At 45.8% G+C, this 19,956-nt stretch overlaps 1 protein-coding gene across 1 annotated transcript in view; it reads right to left on the bottom strand.

Moving 5' to 3' along the window:
• LOC119395565 (WD repeat and coiled-coil-containing protein) overlaps window positions 1–19,956 on the bottom strand; it is a 253,218-nt gene that overhangs the window by 225,759 nt on the left and 7,503 nt on the right. The window contains exon 3 of the mRNA XM_037662540.2: window positions 12,356–12,537. Within this exon, the coding sequence (XP_037518468.1) occupies window positions 12,356–12,537 (182 nt within the window). The remainder of the gene's footprint in view (window positions 1–12,355; window positions 12,538–19,956) is intronic.

Here is a 19,956-nt window from a genome sequence, read left to right as displayed (position 1 = left end):
TATTTTATTCTCACATTAACTAATGTCCGCTCGTCTGGGGCACTGCATGATCGTCCTGTCTACAGAAAGTATATATTTTGCAAAAGAAGTTTCCTTGTCGTGTCGTTAATGCAAACTATGGGACACCCAGCAGCAAAGAGCTGTTTCTTGAGGCTGGTGTAATTGAAACCTTCCATTTATAGGGTTCATTTTAAAATAGAAACAAAATGTAATGTAAATCACATCCGACGTCTCACCAAGTTGGAAGAAAATGAGTTACCCTTTTAGGCAACCCGAAAACTGGTGGTTGCCAACAGCACGCATAAATACTGGGAAAGAGCGCCTGTTCATCTGCACCCATAAAAAGCTTTGTTCCATGTATAAGGATGTAACCCCAAATATATTTTAGGGTCAGTAAAAATCAAACAGGATGCTTCTCCTTCATCTGTATTTTTATTTGTGCTCGTATTTGACACATGATGGTCTTAGGAATGTGTTATTATTATTATCATTATTTGAGGAAGCAATTTACGCTGTGTGCACAAAGTGCAGATGACACTGTTTGCTCATCACTTGTCTGTTTTGTTATGCAGTGTTTCTTTTTTTTTTTTTGAACTATTAATTCATGAAGTCGTATGTGTGTGACAATTTTTCTTTGAACAGCCTTTCGATGTCGCCTTGTATTTAGGGGCTGTGGCTCGGTCAAGCTGTCTATGACAGCTCTCCTGCCACTGTATTTCTTCAGGCAGAAATAAAATTATTATTATTATTACTATTATTATCATTAACATTATTATTTTAGTACACCAAAAAGAGAACAGGTCCCAAAACGCTGTCTTGGGGGACTCCTGATGATATGGGCAGAATGCCAGACATTTACTTTAACACACTGCTTGCGATTGTAAAGGTAACAATGAATCCAGTTAATGAGGTTAACAGCCAGGCATGTGTTATGTAATTCTGAAAATTGCTGTGCGTGAAAAGGTCGAAGGTCAAATCTAAGAACACAGCGTCAATCTGATTTCTTGTACAAAGTGCCGAAGCAAACTCGTGAACTGTTGGTGTGTTGTCATTGATAATTTTTTTCTACATCCACTCTGGAATGACGACAGGAGGCCCGATAACGCTATCACCCTCGAAGCCTAAGCATCCTCCAGGTTATTCTTCAAGAACTGAGGTGATGCAGTGCGTGACTATATGTTCTAATAGCTTACGTGACATACACATTACAGAAATAGGCCTGTAGTTTGCAATGCTCAGACCTTTCTTAAGGGGGGACGTGGCTTTTGGTACCAACTTTCTTACTTCTTCATGGATTCTGATGAAAATTGGCAGACTTATTAGAAATGTTTTTTAATGCTACTGTAGAAATTCCATGAATATATCTTTACAACTTTTTGATGTACAATATATTTCACCTTCTGCTCTTGTTCCGAGTCTGACTCGCTTAAAAAATGCGATAGGAATGTGATAGGAAGCGCTATGCATTCTAAGATGTCTGATTGCGGGCATGACATTCTTAGATTTTTTTAATTGCAACACAATTTTTTTTAGTTTTCATTTTTCATGAGGTGACTGTGCAACAAGCATCGAGGCTTTGTGCAACTCGTCAAATAGCTAATTATCAAAAGGCCATACTGAAAAAGCAAGAATGTCATGCCCTGAACTGTGCTTCAAGAAATATAGAACAAAAAACGGAACTGAAATGGACCCAGCGGTCACCGAGAAATCAGCGGGACAAGCGAAGCGGGAAGCAAGAAAAGTCGTTTTGAGAAAACGGCTTTTTAAAGTTGTACCAACGATATTACTTCATCAAAAGACACTGGGGTCATAATCTTTTGAGTCCTTCATAATGTGCAGTTTCTTGAGTGCCCTGTATTTAGTTTGAGGTGCCTTGTTTCTCTAAAACACAAGAAGATTGTGATCTTTGGTGTGTTTTATGATGTTGGACCAGCTGCACATGTGGCCTTTCATCTGTTGTGCCTTTGTTCCCTTTCTTTTTTCATAAGATCCTTTTCTGATATACAAAGAACACGTAGCATGGATTTTAAACGAAGTTATGAAGTGGTGTAATAAACATGACAGAAAACAAGATATTGTAATGCAATTAGGGCATGTACTATGATTTGCCAGCTTTCTTGTATTCATGCTATCACTAACATAATTAACAGTCTTGATTGCAATTGATCATTCAGTCATTTTTATAGGATACCAAGAATGGCTCTCATCATGACACCTTATCCCTCCCTCCTAAATAACAGGCAGTTATGGCCAAGACATTGGTGGAATAAAAATTCCTTAGCAGTTTATTCAAAATGCGAATTGGACAGGTATGAATTCATCTCCCTGCTTCACTCAAGCTAATTTGTAAACCTCGCCTGCGGTGCGCTTCATCATTCACCCGGTCGCGGACACAGTTATCTGCGAGGCTTTTATTTTTTCAGATGATTCATGAGAGCTTACGGCGATACCAAGTACGGCCCAAAGCGCGCTTAAATTGCATCACCAGTGCTTTATTTCACCTCTAAGTGCTCGGCCGCGGAGTCTGGGAAGTCGGCACGCGATGTGCTGGGTGACGGCATTAGCTGACGATGCGCAATATGCCAAGGTGCGGCGACGAAAAATAGGCGCGCAACGTGTTTGGTCTCGCATTTCGGGACGCCGACGCGCGCCCGCTGCGCGACGAGCTTGGCCGTGGGGTCCGCTGCCGATGCGTAAAATGAGCCTCCGCTGTACCGAGGAGCCGGCGGGCGATGCGCTTTGTTGCTTGCGAAGAAGCACACTGCCGCGAGTCCGCTAATGCGTTGTTCTTGCCCGCAAAGTTCGTCTCGCGCGCCGGCGCCGTGAGGGGAGTTAGGCCTAGTGACGACTCCGAGCACTAGAGGCGCCGGCCGCTGTGCCCGATGTTTCGAAGTACGTAATGCGTGGTCGCGAGTACAAATAGTCGTCCTACGATCATCTTCGTCACGACGTCCGAAGTGCTCGTAAGCAGAACCTCCAATCGCGGATTCGACGAGTCAACGCTAGAGAGTCGGTCCGAGACGCGCGTTTGCGATGTTCGCAACGTGCGCGGCGCGCCATCGTAATGCCACCGAGCTTCTGCTAGCAGCTCCAAACTAAAACGTAGTTCTATTCAAAGTGATCGTCGAGCCGCGAACACCGAGCGAGTGCGAATACGTCACAAAGTAGCGCGACTTTCGACAGCCGTGAGCTCGAGACGCACGAGCTGCAGACGACGATCTTCCGGAGCGAGCATCGGACCAATGGCGAGGCGCGCTGGGGCAACATGGCGGACGCGGCCAATCGGAGGCCTCGAAACGGCCTTCGAACATTTGCTTTTTGTGCGCTTGTTTTCGAAGAGAGGAGCCAGCTACAGCGGGGAATTTGAAGACGGAGAAATGCGCTTTCCGATGAGCCCAAGATGTCGGCGCCCGGTGGCGTCGTTGCGGAGCTATGATGTTTTGAAAATAAGCGTTTTTTTTTTGCAATTTCCCCAATAATTTTCGCCACCTCGGCAGGTGCAACAAATTTTTTAAAGCACTTCTACACGGTTTTCGGTGACGATATTTTGGAATCGGATATAAAAAGGGCTACAGAAACTCGATTTTTTTCGCCATTTTTCGCGATACGAAAGCCGCGTCCCCATACTGACACTACACCAGTCATCAGAATTAATTAAATCGAGGCACTTTCGAAGGAGAGGCGAAAAATTTTGGTTAAAATATGTGCAACGGCTTTGGCGCACCTATGCAAGAATGTGTTGGGGTTATTACTATCTGGACCAGCTGAGGCTTTCAGGTTAAGCAGTAAAGAAAATACCCGCTCATAAGTCTCCTCAGTGCAGCATCTGTTTGTTCTGAATATTGCCACAATTTCGAGGGTTTTCAGTCAGGCAATGAGACAGTGAAATAGTATTTAGATTTTGCATCAAAGAGTTTAGAAGCAAGGCTGTTTTTTAGTTCAGATGTCACAATAACAGGTTTCTTGTGCTCTTTTGCTTGCTTTAGTCTACGGTGTAAATGAATCATTTCCCTGGTCATCTGCAGGTTGCCTTTGTTAGCGCAAACATATTTGGCAGGACAAACTTCTCATTGCAATAATGAATAGCGTCTTTCAGAGCATCCCAGAGGGTCGTGATGCAGCCCGGCATGTTATCACAAAATTGCCACAAACAGTCGAGCATCGCATGGTCGTCACTTTTAGTGAAAGCGTCAAATAATTTTTTCCATAATTTTTTGGGTGACTCGGTATTGCCAGGCGGAAAGATGAGGTCTTGTGGTCTGAGACACCATCGACCACATGTAGAAATGTCATTGCTAATGAAAATTACATCTATTCTCGAAAGGGCCATTCCTGCTTCTCTGGTGACAGTTTGTGTCAGGTCACACGTGATCATAATATCCACTAAAGGGTCACCTGTGAAGAAAGACACGAGGTTACACCAATCACTGCAAGGAATATTAACATCACCAGCGAATACAATGGTGAACATAGCCATGTGATTGCACAGTGTGAGCGTGTATTCAGTTCTGTATGTCACAAAAAGCAGGACATGTGCACGCACGTTTGTGTATTGAATTAAAAATGCAGTGAATTAAACATGGGGCACAGGAGGAACACTTGTCCACCATAGAAACACTTGTCACCTAGGGAACGTTGGACATCATTTGTCAACAAATTAAAGGGTTTCAAGGAAAGAAAAAAATTCCAGGACCTTCCAGAGCATTGCAGAGGCGTCGGAGAGGGCAGGAAACGAATGCGTCAGCATGCTGTCTGTCCTTTTATCTAAGAAAGAGCTCGATTGTTTGGCTTAGACGACACGTGTTCATTTAGTGCCTTCTTTCGTTTCTTCTTGCAGCTTCAGATAGTATGCTCAGGATTTGCAATAAAACCTTAGTTGAAAGTAAGTGCTTGTCCCGTGTTCGTTAGTGCGCTATGGTTTTGAAGTACGATGGACACGCCCAAACATCCTCCTCCGCTTCCAGCTCGGGCCCTCTCCTTCTGCCTTCGCTCCGAGATATGGCGAGTTACGCTTGGGGGCTTCCCCATGGTGGAAAAGATCCTCCGTGCCGAGCGGCAGGCTCGGTTCTCTGGTTGCCAGCAAGCATCTTCTGTGATGGAAACGTGAGACGTGCAAGCCAGAAATGGCGGGATTTCTTCAGGCCTTTTCCACCGAGGCCTTCTGGCACAGGGTGTTGGACAGCCTCTGTCCCCTGGTGTCTCACAAAGACAGGCTCCGCAATATTGGCGACGTCCAACTTCTGGAAGATGTTGACTGGACTCTGCGCCTCGGTCCCAAGTTCGCAGTGCAACCTCGGAAAGACGCTATCGACCTGTCTCGGTGACGTTGCGAGGCAGGCACCAGAGGTGTTTCTTGGGGGGTGAATGTGCTCGCTAGTTGCGGACAGGAGCGGTCGTGTGTGCAGCTTGGCCACCCCTCTCCGGGAGCACGAGCTCCGAGTTCTTCCCGCCGACAAGGAGGGAGGCTTTGCTGTGCTCAGGCAAGACCTCTGCTGCAGTTCGTGCTGTCTTCAATCCGTCGAGTGTTGCTGAAGAAAGCGAGGTCGCGAGCAAGCAGCTGTGCAATGATCTTAACTTGTTGAAGATTGTCAGGCAAATAGACGGCACTTATGGTGAGTTGGTGACTCTCTCGAAATGTTTTTTTCGGTTAAGACTCACAAGGAACAGAGCCCTTTTTGGGTCGTGGTATCCGAATCCGATACGTGGCAAAAGTCTGTCGCGGAATTCTTGTAAAGTAAGCTTAGACTTCTTGGTGTGGTTGAACCATTTCTTAGCGAAGATTCTGCAGCTGTTATTGATTTTGTAAAAACAGGAGGAGGTGAACTGCCTTTTCTGTCGTTTCATTCTTTGCCACACGAAGGTCCTGCAGCAGTAGCCGAGCATGGCACAGTCCTGCAAAATATGGCTTAAGAGAACTTTTTGTTGGGCTACTTGGGGAACGTTCATAAGGCTTTTAAGGCGCGAGAGAACACAAACACAAGGAAGGACACGGGACAGGGTCCTTCCTTGTGTTTGTGTTCTCTCAAGCCTTAAAAGCATTATGACCCTTCAAAATGTACTTTTAAATTTCTTCAGTACAAATGGGCTCTCAATTGAGAGCCAAGTGAAGGGCCGACCGAAGATCTCAAACAATGGGCTCTCAAGACAAGTGCTTGTCAAGCATCTGTCATTGTTTGTTTTTCGTTTCCAAATATTTAACACTTTCGCATCTTTTGTGCTTTCCTCCTTGCTGGGTACACATTCAGTGAACCTGTGGAGGAATATGAACTACAGTGAAGAACTGAAGAATTGCTTATGGGGGATGGCACCTCCAAAAGTAGTGCTTTTACACACGGACAATAAATGCTCGTGTCCTTTTGTGTGTCCCCGTTAACAAGTGGTGCCGTTCAAGACGGAAGCATCAGTGGTCTTGAAAGAAGCATGTCTTAAAGCATGAAATGAAGCAGAGCCAAATGATGGCAAGCACCAGAACGGCCTTGAACTGTACTGCTTGCTAGTTGGAACCTATAACGTGGTTCACCCTGACACCTTGATAAGCTGCTGAGATAGACTTCTTGTGATTATATAGCGCAGATGCCACATCCAGAAGAAATCATCTCGGTCAATGCTTTGTTGCCCATAGCATTACACATGGCCCTATCGCTACCTCAAACTTTTCTCCCTGGTTATCATTATTTATTTATTTATTTATTTATTGTCAATACCGTCGACCCCAGTCTTGGAGTCCTTACAGAGGGCATATTGTAGATAGTATTTATTCATAAAGAGCAAACAGTAACATTTCAAGTAACATACGGGTTCACATACACTGTTGGTAAACAACAACAACATACAAGGAACAATGAATTCTCCATACAATGAAAAACAAGGAGGTATTCGTACCAAAATTTGTTATACACTGTTACAAAAATATGTAGATATCTAGCGTATCTTTAATATCGGCACAACCATCATTACCTACAAGTTCGTCAGGTAAACTATTCTGCATTTTATTTGCACGAGGAAAAAAAGAGAAAAAAAACAACAACTGAAACGAACATGAAAGGAATATGTACCAACTAGGCCCAAATGAAGCATTATTGAAAGGCATCAATTTGAAAGGCACCAAATTTTCCGGTATGCATGATATCACAAGAGCAGGGCAAATGACGGAGATCGAATCAACAATATGCGCAGTTTTCTAGCAGCAAACTCGGGGAACGGCTGACTTGCGCATACCAAGCCAGGTATTTGAGCGATGGATTGAATGAACAAAAAAAAACATTTTCTTTTTTTTTACCAGACAGTGGCGAAAAGGTGGGCCTGACCGAGTAGTACTGTCTGGCCTGCCACAGTGCGCTGTGCAAAGAGGAAAATCACAAAAGTATGCGAAGCATTGACTGCAGGTTACGCATGGTTTCTAACACTGTGCTGAATGCGGACAGTGTGTCGGCATTAGTAACACTTGGATTTAATTTATTCTATTCGCATATTGTTAGTGGGAAAAAATCACACCATCTTCCGCTAAAGGGGACCTGAGGCGATGCGAAGCAGCGTTTCGGCATGTAGAGCCCGCGTTTCAGACGGGGAGAGGGCAAGTGGAGAGAGTGAGGAGAAATGGGAAAGGGGAGGGAAAATGGGAAGTGGAGAGGGGGATGGGAGCGGAGCTGTGTGGAGAGGGCTTGCGCCTGCGCAGTAGGGGTGGTCACACCACACACCACCAGCACCAACACCGGATTGAACTCCGCTATGAGATGCTTCACATCTAAAACGATTTTCCAAAGACATCGCTGTTTGAGGAATATTCTTTCAGACAGTATTTGTGCTTATGACAAGTGGGGCATGACTCAAAATGTGACGTACTTAGACGCATCTATCTTGTAGTGGCCATGTAGCAACTGGTACAAGAACTTCAGGCGTGCCTCTTTTGCCCTAGTAGTTAGTTTACCAATGCAAGAAGAAGCCAGAAGGTTAGTGCGAGAGTCTGTACGTTTGAGCTCGTTGTGTACAAACCGTATGGCTTTGCGTTGTACTGCTTCTAATTTACCAATACTGGTTGTGAATAAGGAAACCAAACCGTGTTAGCATATTCTAATTGTACTGGTCTTAAGAACACGGTGTATGCCAAGAGTTTTGCAGGTGCAGGTCTCAGACGTCCTTGTGATGGATTCTGTTTACGTGTTACTGTCATAGCTGCAGATTTTTTCATATTAATAGACATTGGCCACTTAGCGCACCAATCCATCAGCCTGGTTAGACATTCGTTGAGGTTAATGTGGTCTGTGAACCTGCTTATTCCCTTATAAATAATGCAGTCGTCTGTAAACAGCTTGATATTACAGTCAGTGTTTGATGCGAGGTCATTTACGAAAATTAAGACGGCCCTAAGATGTTTGGAACCTTGAGGAACCCCAGAAGTTACAGGGACTCTATGTGTGATGTATGATCTTCATACAGCACGAACTGTGAGCCATCTGTGAGAAAATTTTCTATCCAAGAAAACTGTACGCCCTCTTCTATCACACTTTTCAGTTTTATTAGTAATTTGCCGTGACATACGCAATCGAAAGCTTTAGATAAATCAGGTAAAACCATGTCTGTTTGGCCACAATTATTAATGGTAAAAGCGAGGTCACGAACTACCTCCGCTAGTCGCGTGACAGTGGACAGGCCACTACGAAATCCACGCTGATTAGGAGACAAGAAATTAATTTTCTCACAAGGAAAACAGTGTTGTGTTTTATGATGATATGTTCTGGTAGCTTACATGAAATCAGGGGTGGCGCCAGGATTTTTTTACTGGGGGGGCACCACCTACGACAAGTGAGTTCCTTCAGGGCGGCAGGGAGGCTGGGAACATATGCGTTGTATTTTGACTATGCTTGCTCTTTGGGGGGGCAGGCAAAAATTTGGGGGGGGGCTCCAGCCCCCCCCAAACCCCCCACTGGCGCCGCCCCTGCACAAAATGCTAGTGACGGATATTGGTCGGTAATTTCATACTAATGACTGATCTTTTGATTTAAGAATAGGTACTATTATTTTTGCAATTTTCCAGTCATCTGGGACGCGGTAAGCAACTTTCGAAAGATTGGCCCAAGAAACTTGCTACACCATTGCGCGTATCTTTTAAGGAACTCGTTAGGAATATCATCTGGACCACTCAAATTTTTGGGATCTAAGAGCAGCAAGTTCAGTATTCCTGTACGTGTGACTTCTAGGTGATCTATGCTTGGTGAATTGAGGGATGATACTAGAGCAATGGTACCATTATCAGTCGTGTACATTGCGTGGAAAAAATGGTTGTATTCGTTAGCCTTTTCTGTTCTTTCCCCTGGACCCGTGTGTGACTCTGTATTATTGCTGGTGCAAAGCTATCTGCAAAATTTGTTTGGATTGCTTTTAATAAAGCTTGGAAGTGCAACACAAAAGTAATATTGTCTGGCACTATTCGTTTTTTGCTTAAACTCTGATTTTGTGCACTGCAGCTTCTGTTGAATGCATGCTTCACACTTATGGTTTTTCGCAGCCACACGCAACCTTTTTAATCTACGCTTTGCCTGGATAACCTCACGTGTTATCCAAGGATTATTCCCTGGCGCTTCCTTGCGTTTCTTTGGTATGAAGTTTGTGACACAGTACATAACAGTCGACTTGAAGCTTAGCCAAAGTACATTAGTATCCCTGGATGCGTCAAAGGCTAGCTGCAAAAAGTTTTCAAACTCATGTGCGAGATGGGTTAATACGCTGTTATTGTCGGCTCTTTTGAAATCAATTACAGCCAATCACGTGCAATACTGGAGACAAGCGGCAGAAAGCGTATGACCGTGTGACGGTCTGATATGTCGTCAACTACATCGGCTCGAACACGGTCTTTCGAGAAGTGCCGACTAATTGGCATCAGATCGAATATGTTCTCGGCAGTATTGCGCAAGCGGGTTGAAGGTAACACGATTTGCTGAAGGCTAAAGTTCGGCATTAAGTTTATAAGAGTGTCCGAGGCAGATCACGTGTGGTTCGGCGTAGTCCATTCAATGTCTGGGAGATTAAAAGGGTAGTGACAAAATTTCGCGGCCGAGATAGCCTGCAGGATCGATTCCTGTGAACGTGCACATGTCATCTGCGAAATATCAACGGCAAATATAGCTTGGAAGGTATTTTAAATGAATTTTGAAGTTTGCACGAGCGATCGACACCCTCGGTCTACTGACACCCTCAAAGGTGACCCTCGGCAACCCCCCTACTTCCCTCACGTGACCACGCTGCAACGAGTTATGATGACGTCATAGCCGCCATTTTTTTTCCCGCATTCGCTACGGCAGCCTACTTCTCGGCGGCTGCTCGCAAACGGCGCGGAAGTGCGTCACAGTTCTGCGTACCGACGTGGTCGAGCGCTGCACCCGCTACGTGGTGATAGTTGCACCCGGAGCTTGTCGTTCTTGAAACCGGAACTGACACTGGTCGGTAATGAGGAGCCCGTAATAAGTTATCTGTCGCGAGCTGCAGGAAACGATGTGCTGTGTCATGACTAACAGGCCCCCAGCAACACATTGCAGCAAAAAAATTGCGAGGCCAAAATTTTTGTGTCAGTACCCCTTTAAAATCTCCCATAAGCAGGATAAGAGTGTTGCAAACATGACGCTACATGAAGTGATGAACTGCAGTCATGCATTCGTGTCGGGATGATGGGCTTTGATAAACGCATCCAACGAATATATGAGTGCTATCGCAAGGAATCCAACAGAAAATTGCCTCAGCATCTGTTACAGCTGGAAGCGATATACACGAACGGCATTTCCTTACGAGTAGAGTGATGCCCCCGCCACGAGAAGGTCTATCCTTACGGAGAACGGAATAATTTTGAGGAATAACTTCACTATCGAATATCTCGGAAAAAAGCCATGTTTCTGCGACACGTACTATATCGGGACTGTATTCTAGTAGAAGATTTTCGAGAGCATCTATTTTGTTTAGAACACTTCTTGCGTTAACCTTCAATATGGTCGGGGCTTGGATTTTGCGTGCAGACGAGCTTGGCGAGTTTGTGGTCTCGGTGGTACCTTGTCCTTTTTTTGGATGAGAAATCTCGTTCTTTTTTTCATCCCAGATAAACTCTTGGTTAAAAATGAATAATTTGTCAATAGCACCAGCGACACCTTCTTTTCCTTTTCTCGATTTTCTTTCGCCGGATGTCTCGGATCCTAGGCGAAAAGTCTTCTCCGAATGAGAAGGTGGTGTTTTTCAGTTTGTATCTGCTTTTAAGAATGCATGATTGCTGTCTCAAATCTACCAACTTGGAAATGACCGGTCTATTTTTGTTTTGTTCCGCTTGTCCCAGGCAGCGTTCGAGAGAAACCCGTTCTCTGCCGAGGGTCTCCTTCACTGTTTGTCCAAGCATTTCACTCGTCTTTCCGTCAACTTCTTCTGGTAGACCGTGAGCAAGTGAGTTCGATCACCCACTTCTGTCTTCTAGGTCGTCGATCTTCCTTTCCAGCAATTCACGTGCACGTTTCATGCTGACAAGCTCATCCCGTCAGCCTTCTCTTCGAGCCTCAATAAAGCGTCTAGCTTTTGATCAATATCGACGAGCCGCTTTTCCTCGATAAACTTAATATCTGTGGCAATTTCTTTTAATGCACTTGCGATTTGATTTTGCATAGGCCCCGGGTTAGTCGCGACGTCTCCCCCTAAGAGCAGTCATTTTTGCAAAAACATCCTAACACAACGTGGCATACAAGAATTCATCTACGAATCATAACGCTCCAGCACTGCAATGCCACTTTCGCATGACATTAATGCATCTCAGTCTGCCATTGTTTGTTTTCCTTTCTAAGCGTTATTCTGAACCACTCGTGCCGAGGAGCACAGTACCGTATCCAATAATTAACACCTCGAGACGTAAGGATGCCCTCCTCGACTAGAGTCGTGACAGCCTGCATGCCGGCACACACGAGAAGAAAAGACAAAGCACATAGGTGCTGTCTCCTTGAATCCTTTGTTGTGAAACAGCTGTACTGGCATGCAGCTACGATTGACACGACAGTTCTGAATTGGAAATTGGAACTTACCTTTTCATTAAATAAATGAAAAAGCTGTACATAATGCGAGGTAGCGACACACTCGCAGGATCTCTGTCACTTGAAGTAAGACTCGCATGCCTTGTTTTGTTTGGTATGGCTCAGAGTGACTTGCGTTGAACGAGTCTCAATCTAGAAAGAAAAGAACTCTATTCGGTCCACCAATCTCGATTTGTGGAGGAAGGCTTTGTTAGGCTGCCGGCTTCAACGCATTCACCGTAGCTTTGTTTCTCGTTCCAGCAGTGGCAGTTTTTCTCTCTGCAGAGTAGGTAACCTGGAAATGCGAGAAGGAAGGAGCGAACCTTGCAGCACGGGCAGCTGGGGCAAAGCCAGGATGGCCCACTTGGAGAAGGAGACGCACTGGACGGCCGTGTTCATGCGCCAGATGGAGAGCTCCAGGGAGCCGTCGTCCACCCGCTCGGCCACCACGCTGATCAGCGGGGGCCATTTCTTGGGGCTGCTGTAGCACAGGCCGTGCACTGTCCTGCACAACACCCCCGTTGCAACCAAGGTAACGCTTAAACAACAACGAGAACAAAACATCTCGATGGATCTTTTCCAAGCACACAAGCACTCGCGAGAAAAGTGTGTACAGCCTCACGCTTCGGCTTTTCGCCTCGGGTCGAGTGAATTGAGCAAGCTGCAACGTACTGCATAATTTCCCGTGTTCGGCTGCAACGGCCCACCCCACTTGTCGAGCACCTCCGCGTGCCACTGTTGGACCGGCCGAGCGGTTCTGAAGCGTCTACGTTTTTTTTGTTTTGTTTCTTTTGCACCGGTATGATACACCATAAAGAAATAAAAAAGGTACGACTTGGTTTCCTAATTTAAGTCCAGGAGCCGTCGATGCAATTCCCGGATCTATTTAGAACCAATGCCCGTCGATACTGTCGACAAGCACAGGGTGAGGTTCTCAGATTTAAAAACCACGTTAAAGAGTAAACTCGGAATTCAGTAAAATAACACACACTGGTTAGACAGCTTGTGCTTCACTTGCCCCATAGGTAACAATCGGAAAAGCTTCAACCCCCTTCGCTGACACTAACTGCAGGCATTGGTCGGCAAACTCACTCAGACTCACCCAGCCATAAAAGCCTACGTATGCCCCTTTAGGCTCGCAGGAGACCATATGTACTGCAGCTATCCACTGTCATGAGCAATGTGAGATGGATCACTAAAATTAGCTTCTGAAAGCCATAGCAGCTAAACGCAGTTGGCAAGTGCATAAGTGCTCGTGACACTAGATGCTCACACAGAAAGCTATCTCTGGATTCAACACGTCACATTCATATCAGTGCATTACATGTAATCCTTGAGTAAACATGAATTTGATGTTCCAGCTCACATTGCACTTGATACTAGTATGTCTTGCTGGTATTGGCAAGCGATAAAGTGCGTGCTGCTTAAATGCTTCATTATTAATGAGAACTGACAGACAATAATGCCAAGAAAAGTGTACGGGATGTTAATTTTAGTAACTGTGGCATAAACGTGACGAAAGTAAAGTGGACGAAAAGATAACCTGCCGCCGGTTGAATCTCGAAGGTTGCAGGTTCGGCCCTTCCACTTTACTTTCTTCACATTTCTATCTCTCTTACTACAAATAAGATCCCCTATACTTTTCTTGGCATTATTGTCTGCCAGTTGTCATTAATATTGTGTCTAACAAAGAAAGACGAGCCCTTAAAATTCTTTCGTTAAATATACATCTGCTCCGTAATGCGTATACACTGACTGTGTATACACACATTTCACATGTCATGCGTAGAGATACATGCAGATGCGTTTGGATATGTGTAGTATTTACGACGTAAGCTTAGTCAGCGAGCGGTGACGTTTTCGCGGCAGAGAGAACATTTAGGCGCCACTTGTTGTGTTCTCCTGTAAAGAAGAGAATAACATCCGTGGTGCAGGCACTGTTAGAAATTCCTTCATCACTCCTCAAGCACCATTTCACCCTTCATTCCTCACAGCAGAGTGGTGGACCATGGCAGAAGACGCTTGCTCTTCTCCGAGTTGAGTCCCTTCATCATCGTCAGTTCATTCTCCAATACCAGGTCGCTTCACATGCACCAATGCTGACGACAAACCTGAGGCTTAATCAACAGTTTCCTGTATTCAGAGTAGACACTACTTCCCGAACTAAACTTCAATGGTGGTCACACGCTCATGGCATCACCAGCAGAAGCTGCTCGATGGTGCCTACTTGATGGACATTCAGACGGAATTGTAAGAAATTGCGATCTCTCTCAAGTGCATACGGGTGGAGAGGGCGTTAACTGCAGCTTGCTGGCCCAACTAGAGCTTTTACATGTGGCCTATTTTGAGCATAAAACTTTGGGGCCCTTTGCCAACTGCTTAGGCCTTGCAAGCTCGAGAAGTGGCGAGAACAATTTTGCAGCAGCTGCATCGAAAGCACTGCGCTAAAGATCCAAACAGATGTTCAATGCAACGCACCTTGTCTTTAGAAAGTGCACAGCAGACTGCACTTAAATGTAACTCACAGGGACAAAAAAGAACCTGTAATGTTTATAGGCCATTTCGTTTACATGGCGGGCACAAAAATGGCTAACAAGTGATTTAATCAAACAAGTGTCAGTACTGTATACCATGCATTGAAATCATGTAGATGCGCAAAGCAATTTCTGATAAGTGTGTGCAGTTTTTGCACCGAGTATACAGTAAAATCTCAGTGGCTATAAAAGACACATGAAGATGGTTTGGTTGATTTTCCTCCGATGTTCACCGAAATTGTATACTTGGTTCGGTTACTAGGTGCCCGTAGTAAGATCTTCACCATTTTGCAGTGCTGCTGACGTTGTGTCATCGGCCGTTGTACGCTACAGTTTTTGTTTCCTTGGCTCAATTGTGTTCCGCTGCACAGCCAAATGTCATTCCTCACTTGGTTGTGACCGTGCCCAAGCTTCTGTCGTCACGATCGCTCTAACCACACTGTTGGATTTCCATTGCAGCTCTGGTCGCTTCGTATGCCAGTAAGAGCACTTTAAAGGTATTGTGAGCAACACGAAGTTATGAAACACTGAAAAACTGTTATGAATGGCTTATGTAAGCCATCATGAGCAGTTTAATGGAGTTTGGTGCTGGTGCATAGCAAGGTGATCTAGTGCAACTCTTGGGTATTTTTGGTTAGGAGAGACCTTGGTTACAAGAGACTCCCTGAGTGTCTCTTGTAATGAGGCTTTACTGTAACCCTTCGCCTCTTGTGCAAAACAGCACAACTCTGAAATAACATTCATCTTCAAAGGTGCGCTTAGTGAACACAAACAGCACAAACGAAAAAAGTACAGGACATAAGGCAACGAGCGCAAACTACCAACCGGTTTATTGTCTGAAAAAACGTAACCCCAAGAAAGGGGTGTGTCAAACGAGCATGCGCAGATGCTCATAAGAACGCAAACGGGGCAGGGCGATAATGCGGGGGGGGGGGGGGGGGGGGGGGTAAGAAGAAAGGAAAAGGTGAAGAAGGAGGGTAAGGAGGGAACGCGATCCGAAGAAGCAAGATCGAATCAAAATTAGCTTGTAATTTTCGCGAAATCTACCTCAGCCGCTGTAAGGACGATAGAAGGGGCACCAACACAAGCTTCCTCGCCTTCTTCCATAATTTTCAATGTCTCTAAGATTTAAGATTTCTCGGACCGTTTTATCTTCGGAGCGGGCTACTACAGCTGTTCTTTCGAAGAAGGCTTTACATGAACATTTCTTGCAATGTGCCGCTAAGTTACTAGCGGCTGCTAGCTGCTGGCAAGCGTACCGATGCTCGCTTAGCCTTAGGTTAAGGCATCGTCCCGTCTGTCTGACGTACAACCTACCACACGATAACGGTATCTTATACACAACCCCTTTCGTGCACTCTACGAACCTGTCTCTGTGCTTAACATCGCAAATTGGCTTTTGGGTCATTTGAACTGCATTGACCTTTCTGCACAAGCCTTTCAGCTTTTGCAGAGCTGAAAAGATTACGTTAATATCGTGTCGCGCAGCGATTTTCCTCATTCTATGTGAAAAACTGTGTACGTATGGCAACACGACAGGCATCTTGCTTTTATCTATAGGTACTTTAGCTATGCTAGGGTCGCGTTTTAGTTCTCCTATCTGCTTTTCACAGATTTGTGTAATCATTCCTTTAGGATAGCCACTGCTCTGAAGTCGCTTAATTTGGGTTGCTACGCTTTCTTCTACCCTGTGGTGGCATGATTTCGCAAGGGTTTGCTTCAGGCACGTGGTTGCGATTCCTCTTTTAATTATTTTCGAATGCCCCGAATCAAAAGGAAGAAGCCCTTTCTCCCCACGCACTTTGTACGACCAACAGGTATGTTGATCCCCCATTTCGATTTCTAAGTCAAGGAACTGTAATCTACCTAAGAGAGGCTAAGAGAGCATCGGTACGCTTGCCAGCAGCTAGCAGCCGCTAGTAACTTAGTGGCACATTGCAAGAAATGTTCATGTAAAGCCTTCTTCGAAAGAACAGCTGTAGTAGCCCGCTCCGAAGATAAAACGGTCCGAGAAATCTTAGAGACATTGAAAATTATGGAAGAAGGCGAGGAAGCTTGTGTTGGTGCCCCTTCTATCGTCCTTACAGCGGCTGAGGTAGATTTCGCGAAAATTACAAGCTAATTTTGATTCGATCTTGTTTCTTCGGATCGCGTTCCCTCCTTACCCTCCTTTTTCACCTTTTCCTTTCTTCTTACCCCCCCCCCCCCCGCATTATCGCCCTGCCCCGTTTGCGTTCTTATGAGCATCTGCGCATGCTCGTTTGACACACCCCTTTCTTGGGGTTACGTTTTTTCAGACAATAAACCGGTTGGTAGTTTGCGCTCGTTGCCTTATGTCCTGTACTTTTTTCGTTTGTGTCGTTTGTGTTCACTAAGCGCACCTTTGAAGATGAATCAACACCAACTAGCCCACCTTATAGCTCTTCTCAATGAAATAACATGTATGTAACAGAAGTGTGGCCTTCACTGCACCACCATGCAATGAGCCATCATTTACGGTAGTGCAAGGCCGCTTTGCGGTATTTGCGCACTGCACGGCTCACGATGGAAGCCTGAAGTTGCACTAACTTCGAGAAAATTATCCAATGGAATCGATTTTCTTCACTCTAGAGAGCATCTACATTTGTCTTCAGTCGAATGGAAAGTTGCAATGCTTGACGAAAGGAAGCACAGTCCTGTGCACTCTGTGTTCCTTTGCATCAATCACGCAAACATTTTTCTTGTTCAGTGACACAGATGGTAGCTTCGATCTAAGTTCCATTCAACCTGAGTTCACACGAATGCTAGTTCTGCTTCGCCCATGCTCATTACGATCAGCCCAACAGGGTCCAACCAATTCTGCTACTATGACGTGGTTTATTGATGCGTCTTCAGGGAAAGTTGAGAGATGTCAAGAGTAGAACGTCGGAGAGCAGCGGGCGTCAAGCAGCCAAAATCCGGGCACGTGTCCCTATGGACACTGCAGCTTGCTCGTGTGCTTTGTCGTCTTCCTCTCTTCAGTACATTTGCCCCCGGGGAATAGCGGAGCCATCCTGGTGGCATTGGCAAGATGGTGAGGTCGTAATATGGCTTGACGTGAGACACGTGGGCGATTTCTCGGCCACGACGGCGCAGGTCGTCGGGTGGTGTCAAAGGCTCGACCTCGTAATTGACGGGAGAAGTCCGAGCAAGAATGCAGTAGGGGCCGTGATATCGGGCCAGTAACTCGAAGGAAAGTCCAGGAGTGCTCGGTGGGACCCGAAGCCAGACGAGGGCACCCGTCTTGAAAACAGCAAAAGGTCGGTCGTCGTCGCACCTAAGCTTCTGGCGACCTTGGTCTTCTGTTGTAAACAAACGGGCCAACTGTCGGCAATCTTCTGCGTACCTGGCAACGTTGGAAATTCGACTGTGCTCACGTGCATCAGGTGCGTAAGGAAGCACGGTGCCCAGCAGGCTCGCGTCCATATAAAAGAAAGAACGGTGAGAATCCTGTGGTCGTTTGCATAGCAGTGTTGTACACATACGTCACGAAAGGAAGGACGGTGTCCCAGTTGGTCTGGTTTGATGCGGTGTACATCGTCAGCATATCACCGAGAGTGCGATTAAATCTTTTGGTTAGGCTATTGGCTTGCGGATGATTTGCGGTCGTCATGCAGTGAACAATGTTGCACCGAACGAGCAATGCCTCAATAGTTTCGGACAGGAAAACACGTCATCTGTCGCTCAAAAGTTCGTGGGGTGTGCTGTGGCACAGAACGAAGTGACGTAGAATGAAAAACGCAACTTCTCTGGCTGTTGCTGTGAACAAAGCTCCAGTCTCTGCATAACACGCGAGGTGGTCTACGCCAATGACGATCCATCTGTTGCCAGAAGTTGTAGAGGGAAGCGGGCCGTATAAATCAATACCAACGCGGTGGAACGGACGCGCCGGGCACGGGAGAGGCTGAAGTGTACCGGCTGGTCGTTGGGGTGGAGCCTTTCGTCGCTGACAGGCGATACAAGTGCGGATATACACAAAGAGATACATTGTGTGCCAATAGTATTCATCTTTGCGCAGCGCACGAAATTGACAAAGCACACAAGAGAAGATTAGAATAACAGAGAGCTGAGCTAGTTGGTAAGTATTCATTCTAAAGAGACAGGGCGTGCAAACACGGACACAAGAAAGAAGTCAGGACACCACAAACGCCGACTAACAACTGAAGAGACGCACAACGGCTGAAAAGAAAGAAGGCACGAAAACTTATCTGCGCATGCCCATGCAAGAGGCGAACCTATCAATCCGGCACGCGTGGCGGTCTACGTGGAAGATAACTGTTAAGGCATTTGATTTCATCTTTATGCAAGTTAATCGACGGTTGGCTCACGCATGCGCTACCACTATTCTCGATATGCCATGCTTCTACGTAGCACAAACGGGCCGATGCATTAACCAGAGATTGTTGGAACATAAGAGATCGCTAACAGGAGGCTCACCTTCTAATCTATCTTTACATTGTCGAGATTGTAAGTGCACGCCAAAATTCGATGAATGCGCAGTGTTGTACCGCCGTAGAAATGAAGAAGCGCGCCTGATGATTGAAGCATGGCATATCGAGAATAGTGGTAGCGCATGCGTGAGCCAACCGTCGATTAACTTGCATGAAGATGAAATCAAATGCCTTAACAGTTATCTTCCACGTAGACCGCCACGCGTGCCGGATTGATAGGTTCGCCTCTTGCATGGGCATGCGCAGATAAGTTTTCGTGCCTTCTTTCTTTTCAGCCGTTGTGCGTCTCTTCAGTTGTTAGTCGGCGTTTGTGGTGTCCTGACTTCTTTCTTGTGACTGTGTTTGCACGCCCTGTCTCTTTAGAATGGACACAAGAGAAGAGGACGGGACAAGCGCTAATCTTCAACTGAAAGATTTTATTTGAAAAAACAAATATATATATACAGAGACACACATGTCACGCAAGATTACACTCGATCAATGAAATGGATTTCTTGTTCCGATAATGAGACTGATGGCTGACTTATACAAACACTATCGCACTTAGCCATGTGGTACGTCTCTGAAATCTCACGTGTGCGTTGATTATGATGGCGAGTGATGATGGACGTTTGCTCAAACGAAGGCATGCACCCGCAATCCCGACAGTGGCTGGCGAGGTGAGACGAAACACCCCCCTTCAAAGAATTCGCATGCTCGTGCAGCCGAACATTAATACATCTGGCAGTCTGTCCGATGTAGGCAGACCCGCACGTACAAGGAATCTTATATACCACCCCCTCTGAACATGCGGTGTACTTCTTTACATGCCTGATTAAGCAGGCATTATCACCTGCCCTTGCAACCCCATTTGCGCGTCTTTCAATCTTGCCACACAGGCTGCCCAATTTGATGCCACCCGAAAAAACGTCAACCTCATAC

The sequence above is a fragment of the Rhipicephalus sanguineus genome, chromosome 6, assembly GCF_013339695.2.
Source record: "Rhipicephalus sanguineus isolate Rsan-2018 chromosome 6, BIME_Rsan_1.4, whole genome shotgun sequence".
NCBI classification, from domain to species: Eukaryota; Metazoa; Arthropoda; class Arachnida; order Ixodida; family Ixodidae; genus Rhipicephalus; species Rhipicephalus sanguineus.
The sequence above is the reverse complement of the archived record's forward strand: the minus strand, read 5'-3'. Positions and strand labels throughout refer to the sequence as shown.